At 34.5% G+C, this 18,335-nt stretch overlaps 1 protein-coding gene and 1 pseudogene across 5 annotated transcripts in view; both read right to left on the reverse strand.

The window, feature by feature from the left end:
• NUCB2 (nucleobindin 2) overlaps positions 1-18,335 on the reverse strand; it is a 57,225-nt gene that overhangs the window by 19,178 nt on the left and 19,712 nt on the right. For all 5 annotated transcript variants that reach the window (XM_072725478.1, XM_072725479.1, XM_072725476.1 and 2 more), the window contains exons 3-10: positions 14,586-14,726; positions 13,911-14,018; positions 10,375-10,501; positions 2,934-3,037; positions 1,797-1,982; positions 1,521-1,611; positions 877-935; positions 693-785 (exon numbers count right to left, since the gene is read on the reverse strand). In XM_072725478.1, the coding sequence (XP_072581579.1) occupies positions 693-785; positions 877-935; positions 1,521-1,611; positions 1,797-1,982; positions 2,934-3,037; positions 10,375-10,501; positions 13,911-14,018; positions 14,586-14,726 (909 nt within the window). The remainder of the gene's footprint in view (positions 1-692; positions 786-876; positions 936-1,520; positions 1,612-1,796; positions 1,983-2,933; positions 3,038-10,374; positions 10,502-13,910; positions 14,019-14,585; positions 14,727-18,335) is intronic.
• Positions 13,453-13,580, reverse strand: LOC112927124 (U4 spliceosomal RNA; annotated as a pseudogene).

Here is an 18,335-nt window from a genome sequence, read left to right on the forward strand (position 1 = left end):
AAAAATAACCTTTGCAGAAAGAGGACTGTTTTAGCCAAGAATAGAGGAGTTTACATTAAAATGCTCCCAATATTTTTTTCTTAAAAACTAACTAAATCAAAATTAAAGCTGACAATCACTCCCAATCCTCCTCAATGGCTCTTACAGCCATTGTTTAAAAGTGAATTCCAAAATGGTAAAAGAAATTCATTTGACACTTGGACGCAAGCAGTCAACAGAAATCCCAATTCATCACCAATAGCTCAAATATCAGGTAAAAAATCACTGATGCAAAACAGTGGGCTTTAGTTACCAGCTTCTGATGTCTATGACCAAAGTTCCCAGCTTAATAATGTGAATGAGAAATAAATAGGTTGTTATAAACCATTATGGTACTGGATTTTTTGGATTTTCTTGATAAAAATACAGCCTTTTAAAATATCGAATATTAGACATTATTTTTTACTTCTAAAAGACATGAAACAGTATCTTAATCTCTTAAATAAAAACTTTTTAAATTTTAAAATATTTTAAGGTAGTTACAAAATAATTTTATTTATACTAAGGGAGTCTACTGGATATTCTGGATCAAAAATGCAAAATTCAATTAAATAACTATTCTTTATATTTATTTTCCACTTTCTGGTAAGATTTATTGCAAGATTTAAATAATCCATTGAAATAACATATAATCTTAAAGTTTTAAAACATACCTCATTCATTACATGTTCCCTCATTCTAAGCCGTTCTTCCTCCATTTCTACCATATCATCCTCCTCATTTTTGGGGTCATATACTTTTTCCAACTAAAGGGAAAAGTTTAAAACAAACATAAAAGAAAGGAAAATAATAGAAGGAGAAAAGCAAAAACGCTGAACACTGAATGAAGTCATTTACCTCTTTAGTAAACAGGGCTTCTAATTCCTGCTCATCCAGGAAGCCATCATTATTGACATCTGAAGTTTAAAAGTCACAAATACAAAAATTGATTTTAATGCCTTCTAAAATCAATTATTAAAAAACAACTCTTTACAACTGGCTTGCAGAAGTGGTACTAACATGAAGCATCCATATGCTACAGAAATATGTTTCCTCCTTTATGAAGCCTCAGATCAGTCCAACTCATCACAATTTACTACTTATTTATAATGCATACTAGTTTTTCTAGAAAAATATGTCTTAACCAGTTTTTCAAAATATAAAGTGAAACAGTATGCTATAGGAATAAAAGCAAATTTCAATGTTATAGCACGAAGAGTTAGATATAACCTAGCTAGTCACAAAAATACCTTCAGTTTACAGAGAAGCTTACAATAAATCGTAATGACTAAACAGTAAAATCAGGTAAAAGACACAGCCACTGACTTAAAGTATTTTATGCTGCAGATTAACAATAAAAACTATTATATTACTCTAGAGAAAATTGCCAAATATTTACTATTAATAGGACTCAACAGCACACCTTGGCATAAATCAGTTAAGAATAAAACAACTATAATCTTTCAAACAGCAGACATAAATATTTGTATCAAATCTATTACCATGTAATTTGAAAAATGTCTTGGGGTCAAAGTCATTAGGATCCAATCCATCAGTCTCTTCCCATACCTCTTTTAGTTGATCTTTGCTTCCCTGTGAATCAATTTTTAAAAAATGCTCAAAACAAAATGTAATCTATGTATATAGACTGAAAATAAAATACAAATTTGAGAAACTTTGTAGAATTAAGAATCTAAAGTACTAATAGCTTATGATAAAATTCTGATACAAAGAAGTATCTTCATCTAATTATGGTTTCTTAAAGTCATAATTCTTACTGGATGATTAACTTTGGGATGATTTTCATGCTTTTTCCTCATTTCTTCAAATCTAGATTCTTCTTCTTTTCTCTTTTCTTCATTCAGAGTTTTTAAATACTCTCTCCTTTCATGTTCCTTCATCATTTCATATTTTTTAAATTCTTCATGCCGAGTCTTATCATAGTGTTCCAGATCACTTGTGGCCTATAATGTAATATTTAAACTAAATAACAGGAAATATTTGAAAATATAAATAAGGGTTTTCTTGCATACAGCATACTCTAACAGAAGGTAGTACAGGAGGTCCAGAAAGTAGGCATTAAAAGAAATTCATAGTTCAAAGCAAGCCTCAACTTTAGAAAGTTCCTCATAAGTCATATATAAATTGATTTTTAAAAGAAGGAAGGGACTGTATCAAATCTGTACAGTACAGAAAACTAGAATGGTTTCTAACGACTTCACTAAACTCCTGGCCAGGCTACAACATCTGGTTGGGTAACTCCATATAGTACAACATGAGAGGCCTATAAAATCTTATCTAAAATCCCAGAGCCCAGATATGTTCCAGAATTTTCTAGATTGTAGAAAGAGAATATAGCAAATATGCTATATTGTATGATATCCTTGCAGAGTTTTTTTTTATTTTTAATTTTTTATTTATTTATGACAGTCACAGAGAGAGAGAGAGAGAGAGAGGCAGAGACACAGGCAGAGGGAGAAGCAGGGTCCATGCACCGGGAGCCCAATGTGGGATTCGATCCCGGGTCTCCAGGATCACGCCCTGGGCCAAAGGCAGGCGCCAAACCGCTGCGCCACCCAGGGATCCCCCTTGCAGAGTTTATAATCAGATTAGTGCTTCCTCGGCAAAGTCTATGAATATTCACATTATGTAAGCAAAATAAAAACTATGAATAGCCTTACTATAATTGAAGCCAGGTTTCAGCTTTTATAGTGCTTTGGATTTTGGAATTGTGGACAAGGGGTGACAGATTTTTATGTCCATATTACTATCTATAGTAATAAGAATTAACCTATCTCTCTTTAAAAATATTCTTGAGAGTATCTAAAAGTTATATTACCACTTCACTGAATTTACTTCTCAAATGACAAAATCTCAAAGGCACAACAATGACAACACTTTGGAATTATTCTCACCGCTTTGATGAGCATATCTAAATCTGTAGATTCAAACTTGTCAGGATTCAGGTGGTTTAGATGATCAAATTGTTTTAGAAGAGCATGGTGGTCTATGCCTGTATCTGAAAGAAAATGAGAAAGCTGTAAATGATAAAGTATTAAAAGCTAGAAACATTAATATAAGTGATACATAAGAACAATTATGTATTCATCTTTATTCCTATAGGATTTTATAAGAATATTCAAAATTTTAGACTAAGCATTCATATTTTCTTTTCATATTGTTATTCTAGGCAAAAGTAATGTACTTGAATGTAGAAAGGAATACAACATAATATGTACACTTTAATATTATCTCTAAAAAGGCTAGTTGATTATCAATATAAATAAAAGTAAAAACTTTATTATTGTAAAACTACCATATTTCCTACTTTTAATTAGATAAACTAATATATTGCCCTCATCAAAGATCTACGTAGAGGGTTGCCTGAGTGACTTAGTCAGTTAAGCAACTGACTCTTGGTTTAGGCCCAGGTCATGATTTTATGGGTGGTGGGATTGAACCCCACATGGAGCAGTTCAGGGTCTACACTCAGTGGGGAGTCTGCTTGAGATTCTCTCATTATGCCACTCTCCCCACCTGTGGGCTCTCTTGCGCTTTCTCTCTCTCTCTCTCTCTCTCTTAAATAAACAAACAAACAAACAAGTCTTTTAGGGAAAAAAAAAAAAAAAAAACCTGGGCAGATCAGTCTGTTCCCAAGGTCCTGGGATGGAGCCTCACATCGGGTTCCCTGTTCAGCAAGAAGTCTGCTTCTCCCTTTACCCCTCTGCCCCTCTCCCCCACTCATGCACAAGCACTACAACTCTCTATCTCAAATAAATAAATAAAATCTTTTTTAAAAAGACCTAAGTAGAATTTTTTAATATTTTATTTTTAAGCAAATGCTACACCCAACATGGGACTTAAACTCACAACCCCGAGATCAAGAGTCCCATGTTCTTCCACCTGAGCCAGCCAGGTGCCCCCTAAATAGAATTTCTAAAAAGAATTGCTCTAACACTTATGTGAAGAAATTTTTTGTATGTTGCTCCAATGAATCCTTTATGGAACAATAAAATTTCAATTCAGGTAAATTCATTTGGATTAGGACTTATTTTTAAATTTTTTTTTTTAATTTTTTTATTTATTTATGATAGTCACAGAGAGATAGAGAGAGAGGCAGAGACACAGGCAGAGGGAGAAGCAGGCTCCATGCACCGGGAGCCCGACGTGGGATTCGATCCCGGGTCTCCAGGATCGCGCCCTGGGCCAAAGGCAGGCGCCAAACCGCTGCGCCACCCAGGGATCCCTGGATTAGGACTTATTTTTAAAGAAATATCAATTGTTTATCTTTGTGAATAATTGTTTTAAAACAAGCTACAGGGACAGCCCAGGTGGCTCAGGGGTTTAGCACCGCCTGCAACCCAGGGCCTGATCCTGGAGACCTAGGATCGAGTCCCACATCAGGCTCCCTGCATGGAGCCTGCTTCTCCCTCTGCCTGTGTCTCTGCCTCTCTCTCTCTCTCTGTCTCTCTCTGTCTCTCATAAATAAATAAATAAATAAATAAATAAATAAATAAATAAATAAAAAAACTTAAAAAACTTACTATCATTAAAAAAGAAAAAAAACAAGCTACAGTTTGGGGCTCCTGGTTAGCTCAGTTGGTTAGGCCTCTGACTCTTGATCTGAGCTCAGGTCTTGATCTCAGGGTTGTGAGTTCAAGCCCCACTTTGGGCTCCATGCCCAGCATGGAGCCTACTTAAAAAAAAAAAAAAAAAAAAAAACGAACAAAAAACAAGCTGCAGTTTATTGTAGTTAAATGGGTAAAGTGAGTCTGGACTATTTCAGTTTGATTATAGAGTTGAGTAAAATAGATACATGCGTTGATTTGTTAAAAGTCAGAGTTCTCATTTAGGAAAAGTAATGTACAAATAATGGAATCATGGAAGGCAAGAAAGAAATCTCTGGAAATAGGTGAGAATTAGCACTATCTGTGTGAACTTATTTCTAAAATATGAACACGTACATATATAGGTACATGCATGTATGTGTATATGCACACATACATTTATACATATAAAAATGTATGTGTATGTATATATGTTGATGTATATAGACATGCATAAATCTCCTATCTCTGTCCAATGAAAAGGCCAATAAGAAAATATACTCCAGGAGCACCTGGGTGGCTCAGTCAGTTAAGCATCTGCCTTTGGTTCAGATCATGATCTCAGGGTGCTGGGATTGAGCCCCGTGTTGGGCTCCCTGCTTAGTAGGGATCTGCTTCTCCCTCTCCCTCTGCCTATGCCCCTCCCCCATGCTCATGCTCTCCTTCTCTCTCTTTCTCTCTCTCAAATGAATAAAATCTCAAAAAAAAAAAAAAAAAAGAAAGAAAGAAAGAAAGAAAGAAAGAAAAGAAAATATATTCCAGAAGTAATGAGCACACCTAGTGCCAGTCTTTGGTCTGTAATATCATTTCCCACTAAAAAGAACCAGGAATCCTTAGAGAAATAGGTCACTCCAGGGCTGGTGCAGGATAGGTACAAAATGAACCTGGAATATTTTGTACACTATTAAGTAAGAAACTGCTAAATCTAGCTAAATTAAGATTTTGCTGAATTCTTTGTATGGCACTGTACAAATTCTACTTATGAAGAAAAGATTTGTTATAAGACCCAGGTCTAAGGATATGACAATGAAATACATGAAAAGATACTTAACCTCATTCAAAATAAGAGAAATGCATATTAAAACTATACTATTAAAAAAAACTATACAATTATACTATCTAACAGAATGGTAAAACTCTTAAAGTTTGAAAATACATACTATTAGCAGAATGTGAGAAATTATTGCTGGTAAGAGTATATATTGATACACTCCCTGTGGAGGTGGTAATATCTATCTATCAAAATTACAAACACATACATACAGTTTCTCTGTGGGGAATTTATCCTACAGATAATTTTACATGGATAGATAGTGACGTATATACAAGAGTGCTTGCTAGAAATAACCCAAATACCCATCACCAGAGGCCTAATTAAATAAATTATGGCATATCCATATAATGGAAATCTATGCAGCTATATAAGAAAAAAATTTTTAGTGAAGACAATCTCTATGCACTAATACAGAAAGATCTTCAAGTATGTTGTTAAAAGAAAAATACAAAGCACAGAATGTGTATTACATGCTACCTTTTGCATAAAAAGAGGAAAAATAAGGACTTTTATTTGTATTTGCTTCTGCAAGAATGAAGAAATAGAAGAATCATGTTTGGGGCAGTGGGAACTGATAGGGTACAAAAATATCAGTGCACTTTTGCTATATGCCTTCTATAGTTTCTGGTTTTCAACCATGTGAATATATTACTTACTTTAAAAATTACACCAAAAAATAAAAACGATCCTTTAAGCCTTTCTTCAAATTATCATAAATTTCAATTCATAAATTCTGACATGAGAAAATATTCCTAAGTTTTCTAAGCATCAGTTTTCTTTAGATAATGAAATTCAGCCCCTATTTGGAATAAATAAAATACTGGCAAGATTGAAAAGTTGGAGGTTATCTGAGGGGAAAGTAATTTCAAAATACCTTAGTCCCAGACTTAAGGATGAAACTACCTTCTATGTCTGACCACCTGAAGAAGTAGAGTATGTGCTCAGTTTACCTCTCATTGATATCCTTCATCTCAGGATAATGAGTATTTGGTAGTTTTCTATGTCTACATAAGCATTTCTCCAATATGATCCACTGACCAGAGGCACATGTTTATTTATTTTCTATTTTTTTTAAAGACTTTATTTTATTTATTCATAGAGACACACATAGAGAGAGAGAAGGAGGCAGAGACACAGGCAGAGGGAGAAACAGGCACCATGCAGAGAGCCTGACGTGGGACTTGATCCAGGGTCTCCAGGATCACACCCTGGGCTGCAGGAGGCACTAAACTGCTGCGCCACTGTGGCTGCCTGAGGCACATGTTTAAAATGCATATTACTCACCCCTGAATCAGAATCTCTAGAGGTAAGATCCAGTAATCTGCATTTTTAACTAGCTCCTCAGGTGATTCATATGCAATCTAAAGTTTAAGAACCATTATTCACCAGAGTAAACATTCAGATGTTTATTAATGCCAGTGTCTTGGTCCTGTCACCAAGACACAGGAGCCAGCTTGAAGGGTATCCCACTTGTCAAATCTAGCTTCTTGATTTTGTTTCATAATTAGAAAGGCCATTCTGAGATAATAAAACACACCTATGTTGCTAGTGCTTTTATGATATTATTTTCTATACTGATACCTTTGTTTCATTTGTCCTTATTCTGATGTAAATGAGGTAGAGCTCTAACTATACTTTTTTCCAAATGGCTACCCAATTGGACTAACATTATCCTTTTTAAAAACCTTTATCCCAGTAATAATGAGATACCACCTTTAATTCAAACTAAATTCTAAATGTATTTACTTTTACTTCTGGTATTTCTATTCAGTTCCACTGGTCTCTCTACTTATATGCCAAAACTATACAGTTCTAATGACTGAGGCTTAGTGACGTATTTTAATAACTAACATAGCTACCTAGTCCTTCATTGTTCATTTTCGAGGCATTATAGTTTTTCCTGCTTGTTTCCTTTTTCATGTGAACTTTAAAATTAGCTTGGCTAGCACCAGGGGGAAAAAGTACATATTTTTATTTGGATCATGTTAAATTCATAAATTGACCTAGAGAAAACTGACACATTTATAATGTTGAGTCTTTGTATCAAAAAGATGTTATGTCTTCTCATTTTTTTCAGGTCTACTTTTGCATCCTTCAGGCGTATTTTAAAGCTTTTGGTCTATAAGTCTTAACATTTCTTAACAGGGTTATTCTGGGTATATTATCTTTGTTGGCATTTGTAAACAGTCTTTTCTTCCATTATATCTTGTAACTGGCTGTTATTTGCATATGAGAAATACTGATTTCTGTATATTAAGTTCACCTTGCTGAATTTTCCTGTTGTGTATGCTAAGTGTTTTAGTCAATTATTTTGAGTTTTCCAAGTATATAATCCTATCACCCGCAAACAGAAATGGTTTTATCAACTCCTTTACATTACTTTACCTCCAATTTCTTTTTCATTTATGTAATTGTTTTGGCTAGTGCCTGCAATGCAATGCTAATTAGTAGTGGTGATAGTAGGCATCATTGTCTTATTTCTTATTTTAGTTAGAATACATACTTTTATTTCCCCACTAAGTATGATGTGGCTGAGTTAGACATACTGATCATGTTACAGAAGTATCTATTGATTACTACCTTATTACTTTTTTAAAATTAAGAGAGGGTATTAAATTTTATCATTTGCTCCTTTTTGCAGATAACGATATGGTTGTATGATCTATGAGATTACTTTCTTATCTTCACATTTCAAATATTCTACTTCATAACTATTTAATCTTCTCATAGTCTAAAATTAAAATAATATGGGAGCATGAATAGGCAGGGCAGAGTGGATTTTTAGGGCAGTGAAACTACTCTGTGTGATACTATAATGGTAGATACAATATCATTATAGATTTGTCCATATCCATAGGTTGTAAAACACCAAGAGTGAACTCTAATGTAAATTTTGGACTTTGGGTGACTGTCATATGTAAATGTGAGTGCATCAATTGCTACAAATTTACCACTCTGGTGGGTGATGCTAGTAATGAATGAGATTATGCATGTTTGGGGGCTGGGGGTATATGGGAAATCTCTGCACTGTCCCTTCAATTTTGCTGTAAATCTTATACTGCTCTAAGAAAATAAAATCTTATTCCTTCCTTCCTTCCTTCCTTCCCTCCCTCCTTCCTTCCTTCCTTCCTTCCTTCCTTCCTTCCTTCCTTCCTTCCTTCATTTGAAAGAGAGAGAGGGTGTGCAAGTGGGGGAGTAGGGGTGGGGGTAGGGGTAGAAGGAGAGGGAGAGAGAATTGTAAGTAGATTCTGCACTGAGCTCAGAGCCCCATACAAAGAAGGGCTCTATCTCACAACCCCAAGATCACAACTTGATTCAAAACGAAAATTTGGGAGCACCTGGTTGGCTTTGGCTAAGAGTCTGCCTTTGGCTCAGGTCATGATCTCAGGGTCGTAGGATTGAGTCCCACATTGGGCTCCCTGCTTGGAGGGACACTGCTTCTCTCTCTCCCTCCTCATGCTCTATCTCTATCTCTCTCTCTCAAATAAATAAATAAATAAATAAATAAATAAATAAATAAATAAAATCTTTAAAACAACAACAACAACCAACCAACCAACCAAGAGTTAGACACTTAACCAACTGTGCCACCCAGGCACTCCAAATCTTAATTTTAAAAGACAGAAGTTTCAAAGATTGATTTTAATTTATCCTTTGTCCTTTGAGTTTCTGATTTTTTTTGGAAGTCATTTCTTTATTTTTTTTCTCTTGATTTCTATTCATATGATGATTTATAGTATAGATTTCCTAATATTAAATCAATCTTACATTCCTAAAATAAATGTACTTGCTATTATATGGTATACTTTTGACATACAATAATTTTTGTTTGGCATCAATACATATTACGAGTTTGAAAGCTTGCTTTCTTTTTGTATGCTCTGGAATAGTTTAAATAGCATTGGCAATCTGTTCTTTTTTCTATTTTTCCTTAAGATTTCTTTATTTTTACTTGAGAAAGAGAGAGAGGGCAGAGGGAGAGGGATGGAAGAGAATCCCAAGCAGACTCCCCACTGAGCACAGAGCCAAATGTGAGGATCGATCTCATGACCTGCGTTGAAACCAAGAACTGGACACTTAACGAACTGAGATACCCAGATGTCCCGACAATCTGTTTTTTTAATAGTTTAACAGAATTCTTTTTGACACCCTCTGGGCCTGATGTGGTCTTTTTTAGAGCTAGCTCTCTAACAATTTTTCTATTTTACCTATAGAAATTGTTATAATTAGATTTTCTCTCTTTTGGTTTGCTTTGATGTTATTCTTCTTTAATTTTATAGTTTTTAAGATTTTATTTATTTATTTATTCATGAGAGATACACAGAGAGAGGCAGAGACATAGGCAGAGAGAAAAGCAGGCTCCCTGCGGGGAGCCTGATGCAGGACTCAATCCCAGGACCCCAGAATCATAACTTGAGTCAAAGGCAGACAATCACTGAGCCACCCAGGTACCCCATTCCTTCTCTTTTAAATCAGTGGCCTAATTCATTACTTTTCATTACTATAACAATTTAAGGCTAATCATTTTGATTCTTAAATGAGGCAAATATATTATCTATTTTAAAAATTAAGAGAAGCCAAATCAATACTAACATTAAATTTTGACCAGAAGAACAGGGTATGTGCTAATATAAAATATAAAATGACCTCAACAACCAAATACTGAAACCTTCCTATGTTTTCTTTATCACTTACCTTGAAGGGAATCCAATTTAGCTTTAATTAGCATTCTTAATCTTGCCACTTCTTGTCTTTTCAGTTCATCAAGTTTTGTCCTCACATGGTGACTTACTAAATCCAGTTCTTTGCTTAGCCTTCCACTCTGTTAATAAAATTAACAAGTCAGTTTTATTTATTACATTCCATTTTTAGACTAGACACAATATATTAAAATTAGGGTTATGAGGGATCCCTGGGTGGTGCAGCAGTTGGGTGCCTGCCTTTGGCCCAGGGCGCGATCCTGGAGACCCAGGATCGAATCCCACATCAGGCTCCCGGTGCATGGAGCCTGCTTCTCCCTCTGCCCGTGTCTCTGTCTCTGTCTCTCTCTCTCTCTGTATGACTATCTCATAAATAAAAAAAAAACAAAAACAAAATTAGGGTTATGATATAGTGATAAATACTTTTAACTAATTTAATTAGTAATTTAATTTAATTTAATTAATTTTTTAATGATAGCACAAGAAGCATTTTTTCCAGAAGACATGCAGTTTATAACTCTAAAATCAAGATATGCAAAAACTATATATTATGGAAAGACCCCCTCAAATGTCCATCAACTGATCAATGGATAAAGAAGATGTTATACATATACAATGGAATATTACTCAGCCATAAGAAAGAATGAAATCTTGCCATTTGCAATGATGTGGATGGAGTTAGAGTGTATTATGCTAAGGGAAATAAGTCAGTCAGAGAAAGACAAATACCACATGATTTCACTCATATGTGGAATTTAAGAAACAAAACAGATGACTATAGAGGAGAGAAAAAGAGGCAAACCATAAAATGGACTCTTACCACACTGAGGGTTGCAGGGGAGGTTGGGGGGATGGGTTAAACTGATGATGGATATTAAGGAGAGTATTTATTGTGAGGAGCACTGGGTCTTACATATGAATGATGAATCACAAAATTCTACACCTGAAACTAATATTACACTGTATGTTAATTGGAATTTAAATAAAAATTTAGAGAAAGAAAAAAATAGAAATAAAAACAATATAATTGAAAGCATAATTAAAGAACAAAGGAAAAACTCAAAAAGTGACTTGAATTGTAAAATGGTACAGCTACTTCAAAAAACAATTTGGCAGTTCCTCCAAAACTTAAACACAGAATTACCATATGACCCAGCAGTTCCATTCTTAGGTATATACCTAAAGAATTGAAACATATGTTCACATAAAAACTTGTACCTGAATGTTTATAGCAACATTATTCATAATAGCATAAAAGGTAGAAATAACCAAATGTCATCAGCTGATGAGCTGATAACCAAAATATGGAATATCCATAAAGTGTGATACTGTTCAGCCATAAAAAGAAATGAATATACTAATACAAGCTGCAATACAATGAACCTTGATAAAACATTATGCTAAGTAAAAAAACAAAACAAAACAAACAAAAAAAAAAACAGACACAAAGGGCCACATGTTGTATAATTCCATTATATGGAACGTCTAAAATAGGCAAATCCATAGAAATAGAAAGTAGATCAATGATTGTCAAGGGCTAAGAAGAGGGGAGAAAAGGTGAGTGATGGCTTAATGGGTATACGGTTTCTTTTGGGATAAAATGAAATTGTTTAAAAGTAGATAGTGGTGATGGTCACATGTAGATATACTAAAACCTACTGAATTATAGGTTTGGAAGGGACAAGTTTTAAGGTATATGAATACCTTAACAAAGTAATTTCAATTACTTAATAATTTCAATAAAGTAATTAAAAAAGAACTTGGCCACCTTAAGCTTTAGTAATTACATATATTACTTTTCAAATTTTTTTTACGTTCTCTCCTTTGATTACTTTTCTCATAGACGTGTACTTAGATACTTAGTACTTAGATAGATGTTTCAAAATTTAAGAAACAAAATAGCTACTGGTTTACTTTTTCTTGTTTATAAATGCATTTGCAATCACAAACTATAAATCTAACTAGCAATCAGACAAACCTTTTAGGACTGAGTCAATGAGGCCCACTGAGGAAGGTAAAGAAAAGAAACCCCCTACAAGGGAGACCAAGAGAGAGAACATTCAGAGGTAAGAAGGAGAACTAGGAGAATATGCTGTTATAGAAGCAAAGAAAAAAAAAAAAGAGTATAAGCAGCATGCTCAAGAAAAGAATGGTCATCACCATTAATACAACAATGGTTCTCAAAGTGTGGTCCCCAAGTAGAAGCATTACCACCAACTGGGAACTTTAGAAATTCAAGCTCTAGACTTGCATCTACAATCAGAAAGTCCATAGGTGGGGCCAAGAATCTGTGCTTCAACAAGCCCTAAAATCTGAAAACCACTGAGATAATATAAAAGAGTCCAATAAGAAGAGAAATAAAAAGTATTCCCTGGATTTGGCAATTAAGAAGTCACTACATCCTTCATGAAAGTATACTCAGTGGAGTGATATGGGCAAAGTCATAATCTTACCAGTTAGCAATATTTGGGAAGTGAAGAAATGCAGTATGATTTCCCTTTCAAAATACTTGGCTGAAAAGGAAAGGACAAATTCTAACTTTTTTCTCCCAGTTTTTCCTAAAAGTCTTTGCTGAGCTGTTTATAATGATTCTGTTGCCTTGTGTTTTATTGTCTATTTTAATTCTTGTATCTTTTTCATTGAATAACTATTTAACTTACTACATTTTGTCTCCCCCTGCCCCATTAGGGAACAGGAATTGAGTGTGAAAGGCAGTTATAAAAGTATTCCCTATATCAAACCAGGATTAAGTTTCTATTGTACTCCCATTACCCACCTTTTTTTTTCTGTTACCCACAAATAATGTTCTTTTTTTTTTTTTTTAAGATTTATTTATTTATTTGAGAGAGACAGAAAGAGAGAGAGAGTGACCACAAATGGAGAAGGGGAGAAGGAGAGAGAGAATCTCAAGACTCCTTCCTGAATCCAGAGCCTGCCACAGGGCTCAATTTCAAGACCCAGAGCTCAGGACCTCAGCCAGAACCAAGAGTTAGACACTTAACCAACTGAGCCACCCATGCACTGCCGCCTCCACATAATGTTCTTAATCCTAACTTAAGTAGATAAGAGACACTGAAAGTTCTATATTAAATATTATTCACCCCAGGAAATTAGTTCCACAGATCAAATTAATTCTTCAATTAGCAGTAATCATGCCTCAGATTAATCTCATTGGCTACAATAGTGCCACTGTGCAAAGCTCAAATTAATTCTTCAAAGGAAATGTAAGATTACTCTCAAGACAATTTAGGGAAATTACTGGCAGGATGCTATTACCTCCATCAAGAAAAATGACTTCCCACTGCCCCCTGCTGCTTTATACTGAATTATATGCCCATGCTCTGCATCTCCAAAATCTACTATAACCTATCATACATTCATTCTAATAAACTTTTTCTAGATAATATTTATTCAGAATAAATTATGGGTTCTTTAAGAGCCTGAAAAGAGTCTCATCTTTGTATTCTCAATATTTAACTCAGTGTCTGGGATGCTCTAATATTTGTTAAATAATTATTTAATTACATTTACCTTTATTTCCTCTATGTCTGCTTTCTGGAGCTTTTCTCTGAAATGATTATCTGTTTCCAGCACATCAATCACTTGCTTAAGATATTCGTCATAATAAAGTCCAGTATCCTTCAAATTAAGAAACAAACAATAATGTTTCTGAAAGTTTTTCCTTCCCTGCATCTAAAGATCTCAATCCTAAAATAAAAAATAAAAATAAAGAAGACTAGCAAAATGGCTTTGAGACATATCTATTTTGATAGCTGGGACAAAATTAAAAAGCTATATTTCTCAAAGAATTATATATCAGAACCAATATAATGTTTCATTGTTACGTAAAGGTACAAAGTTTTCTATATGACTTAGACAATGAGAACTTAACCAATAATATTATTTGGTTTTACCCCATTTTCACCTGTCTTTCCTCATTGCTGTATCTCTTTTGAATATAATACAATGTTTTCTTGGCTGGTGAGCACTACGTTGGTAATGTATTATGACTAATTCTCCTGTGCATTATTTAATATATGAACTACATTAATAAACATTGTCTAATATTAAACAAAATATGCTATCCAATATTCTTTTACTGCTATTTCAGAAATAGTTCCTAAAAGTGCAATTTTATAAATAATAAATATTAGCAACATTTGGTTAAAATTCTTCCCACAAGGTTATCTTTATCATTTCACTTACTGGTGGTTCTATCTTTGCGCTGTCCACAGGTTGAGTTTTTACTTTTGTCTTGTCTATGTCTATAGGCACAGCTTCAAGAGCAGTAAGTATACAGGAAACCAAGAGAAAACAATATTGTAGTAAGATGATCCTCCACCTCATCTGAAATAAAGTTATAATTACAGTAAGGTCCTGGAAAGATGTCTTTAAACAAGAAATTTAATACAACAAAATAGTTCTAGAAAGAGATTAAAAATAGACTGTAGTTTGTCAAAATAATGCTTAAAACAGATCACTAAAGAAAATCAGGGGAGAAATGCTTTTCAACTAAAACTAAAAAGAAAAGGAAACAAAAATTTTATTTTTTAAAAGATTTTATATATTTATTTGAGAGAGAGCGCGCGCATGGGGAGAGCCAGAGGGAGAAGCAGACTCCCTGCCTAGTAGGGAGCCAGACACCTAACTCATCCTGGGACTCTAAGATCATGACCTGAGCCAAAGGCAGACACTAAACCACTAAGCCACCCTGGCACCCCAGGAAACAAAATTTTAAAGTTTAAACAACTTATAGTATAAGAAAACAGTTAATTGTAAAAGCTTCAAATAAAAGATGATAACAAGGGTCTCAAAAACTTAAAAAATAAATTAAAAAAAAAAAAACTTTAAAAATAGCCCAAATTTAAGAAGGGAGAAGAAATACTTTTTTTCAATTAAAATCAAAATACTAGGGAGCCAAAATTGTTTCTAGATATATTTAATTTAGCTTCAACCTAATTTTGAAAATAAGCTGCTCTATAAATATAAGTTGATTAAAAGAGACAACTAGATAAAATGTTCTCTTAGCTGTATATGTATTATTTTATCATACCCAGTAGTCACTTGCTAAAATTCTTTTCAGTCAATAACTTTTCAAATAAATAGGTCAATAAAATATCAAGCTTGAAACAAGAGAGGAGGGCAGCTCGGGTGGCTCAGAGGTTTAGTGCCTGCCTTCAGTCCAGGACGTTATCCTGGAGACCTGGGATCGAGTGCCACGTCAGGCTCCCTGCATGGAGCTTGCTTCTCCCTCTGCCTGTGTCTCTGCCTCTCTCTCTCTCTCTCTCATGAATAAATAAAATCTTTTAAAAAATAAAAAATAAAATAAAATAAAAATAAAAGAAACAAGAGAGGAGCAACTATTGCTATTCCCACAATGGTCTTCAGATTTTGTTTACTCCAACAGTTTCCACTCCATACAAAACTTAGTAACTCTGGAGGATCTACTACAAAAATTAGAAAGAATAAAAATCTCACACTTAATTGATTTTATACATATAGACTCATGTTAGGGTCCAAGTTAAGAGTAATGATCTGACCATCAGTGTGGAATATGCATTATTTAACTCAGAATCTCCCAAACTTAGCTCACCATGGACTTCTGTTTTCAACTGTTTTTATACTTACAACACAATTTGGAAAAGAATGCACTGTCTCATTTTTACCACAACCCTAAATTGTAGATAGGGCAGTGACTCATTTTACAGATGAAGAAAATTTTAATTAAAACAATTCATTCACAGAACACGGTCTTGCATTAACAATCACTAGAACTCACATTTTAGTGCTATTTCTAATGTATCAAATTTTTTAGCATCTCTATTGAAATATAATTCACATGCCATAAAATTGCCCATGTAAGTACAGGATTTGTCTGTTCTATAGAGATGCTACTCAATGTTTAATTCTCAAACCTGAAAGATCAAATCACCTGGGAACTTGATTCTCAGGCTGCACCAAGACCTCTGAAATCAGAATCTCTGATTTAAGAAACTTTCCAGGTAATGCCCACACACATATGCTCAAGCCCAAGATTCATTCTCCTCTAGGACACTAGTTCTTCAACATGATCATTGTGAGTAAATGTTTTTCAGGATGAAATATTTGGGAGATGATGGCTCCATGAAGCTAAACAAGGTTTTATCATTGCAAGACTTTCAGAACTTGTGATGGGATACTATGCATTATGAATCTTTAATGGAAGGACGATTTGTTTCTCCACAGAAAGTATTCCTACCACGAATCACCTCCTCTTCCTACAATTATTTTTTTATAACAACTTAAGTTTCTTTCTCATCCACACTTCATGCCCACCACAGGTGTATATTTTATTTTTGGCTTTTATTTTTGAGATAGAATTTACATGTCACAAAAATTACACTTTTAAACTGTACAATTCAGAGACTTATAGTATATTCACAAGATTGTTCAATTATCACCATGATCTAATTTTTTAGAATATTTTCATCACTCCAAAAAGAACCCTGTACCATTAACTGTCACTCCCCATTCCCTCATTCTTCCAACCCCTGACAACCATTAATCCACTTTCAATCTGTTAAGACTTGCCTACTGTGGATATTTCATATACATGGAATCATAGAACACGCGGCCTTTTGTATCTGGCTTTTTTCACTTAGTGCTCTATTTTCAAGGTCCAATCATGTTTTGAAATGAATCAGTACTTCATTCTTTTGTATGGCTTTTATATATACTACATTTTGTTTATCAATTCATCAGCTGATGGACATTTGGGTTGTTTCTACTTTTTTTGGCTGGTTTGAATAATGCTACTATGAACATTTAAGTTTTCAGTTCTTTCAGTTATATATCAAGGAGTGGAATTTCTGGGTCAACTTCGTGACTCCATGTTTAAGTTTTTGAGGAATTGTCAAACTATTTACCATAGCACCATTTTACATTCTCATCAGCAGTATATGAGGCTTCCAATCTCTCCACATTCTCACCAACATGTGTTACTGTCCATCTTTTTTATTATAGCCAACTTACTAGGCATGAAGTGGTGTCTCGTTTTGATTTTGATTTGCATTTCATTGGCTAAAAGGTGAAGCATTTTAACATGTATTTATTGGCTCTATCTTTACCTTTTTAAAAAACTTAAGTATCACTGAGTTAGCTGGTTTTTTTTAAAACTCTGAATTGAAATTTTTGTTACCTTTGCAAGTCCTGTGGGTCCCTCCTATAGGCTAACCAAATGAGCATTAAGAAAGATAATAGTCGGGATCCCTAGGTGGCACAGCAGTTTAGTGCCTGCCTTTGGCCCAGGACGCGATCCTGAAGACCCGGGATCGAATTACACGTCGGGCTCCCGGTGCATGGAGCCTGCTTCTCCCTCTGCCTATGTCTCTGCCTCTCTCTCTCTCTCTCTGACTATCATAAATAAATAAATTAATTAATTAAAAAAAACACACTAAAAAAAAAAAAGAAAGGTAATAGTCTAGGGGCACCTGGATTATTCAGTGGTTGAACGTCTACCTTGGGCTCAGGGTATGATCCCAGGGTCCTGAAATCAAGTCCCACATCAGGCTCCCTCCAGGGAGCCTGCTTCTCCCTATGCCTATGTCTCTGCCTCTGCCTCTGCCTGTGTCTCTCATGAATAAATAAATAAAAATCTTAAAAAAAAAAAAAGGATAATAGTCTCAAGTGCAATCATGGCCTCAAAAGCCCAAATTATGACTTAATTTCTCAAGTCAACTTTGATGTCTTCTACACAATTTCTAAAGTTTAACTGAGGGATGCCTGGGTGGCTCAGTGGTTGAGCGTCTGCCTTCAGCTCAGGACGTGATCCTCAAGTCCCAGGATTGAGTCCCACATCGGGCTCCCCACAGGGAGCCTGCCCTCCCTCTGCCAGTGTCTCTGCTTCTCTCTGTGTGTGTCTCTCTCATGAATAAATAAAATATTTTAAATAAATAAAGTTTAATTGAGTCTCCATGG

Source organism: Vulpes vulpes, chromosome 11 (assembly GCF_048418805.1).
Source record: "Vulpes vulpes isolate BD-2025 chromosome 11, VulVul3, whole genome shotgun sequence".
Lineage (NCBI taxonomy): Eukaryota > Metazoa > Chordata > Mammalia > Carnivora > Canidae > Vulpes > Vulpes vulpes.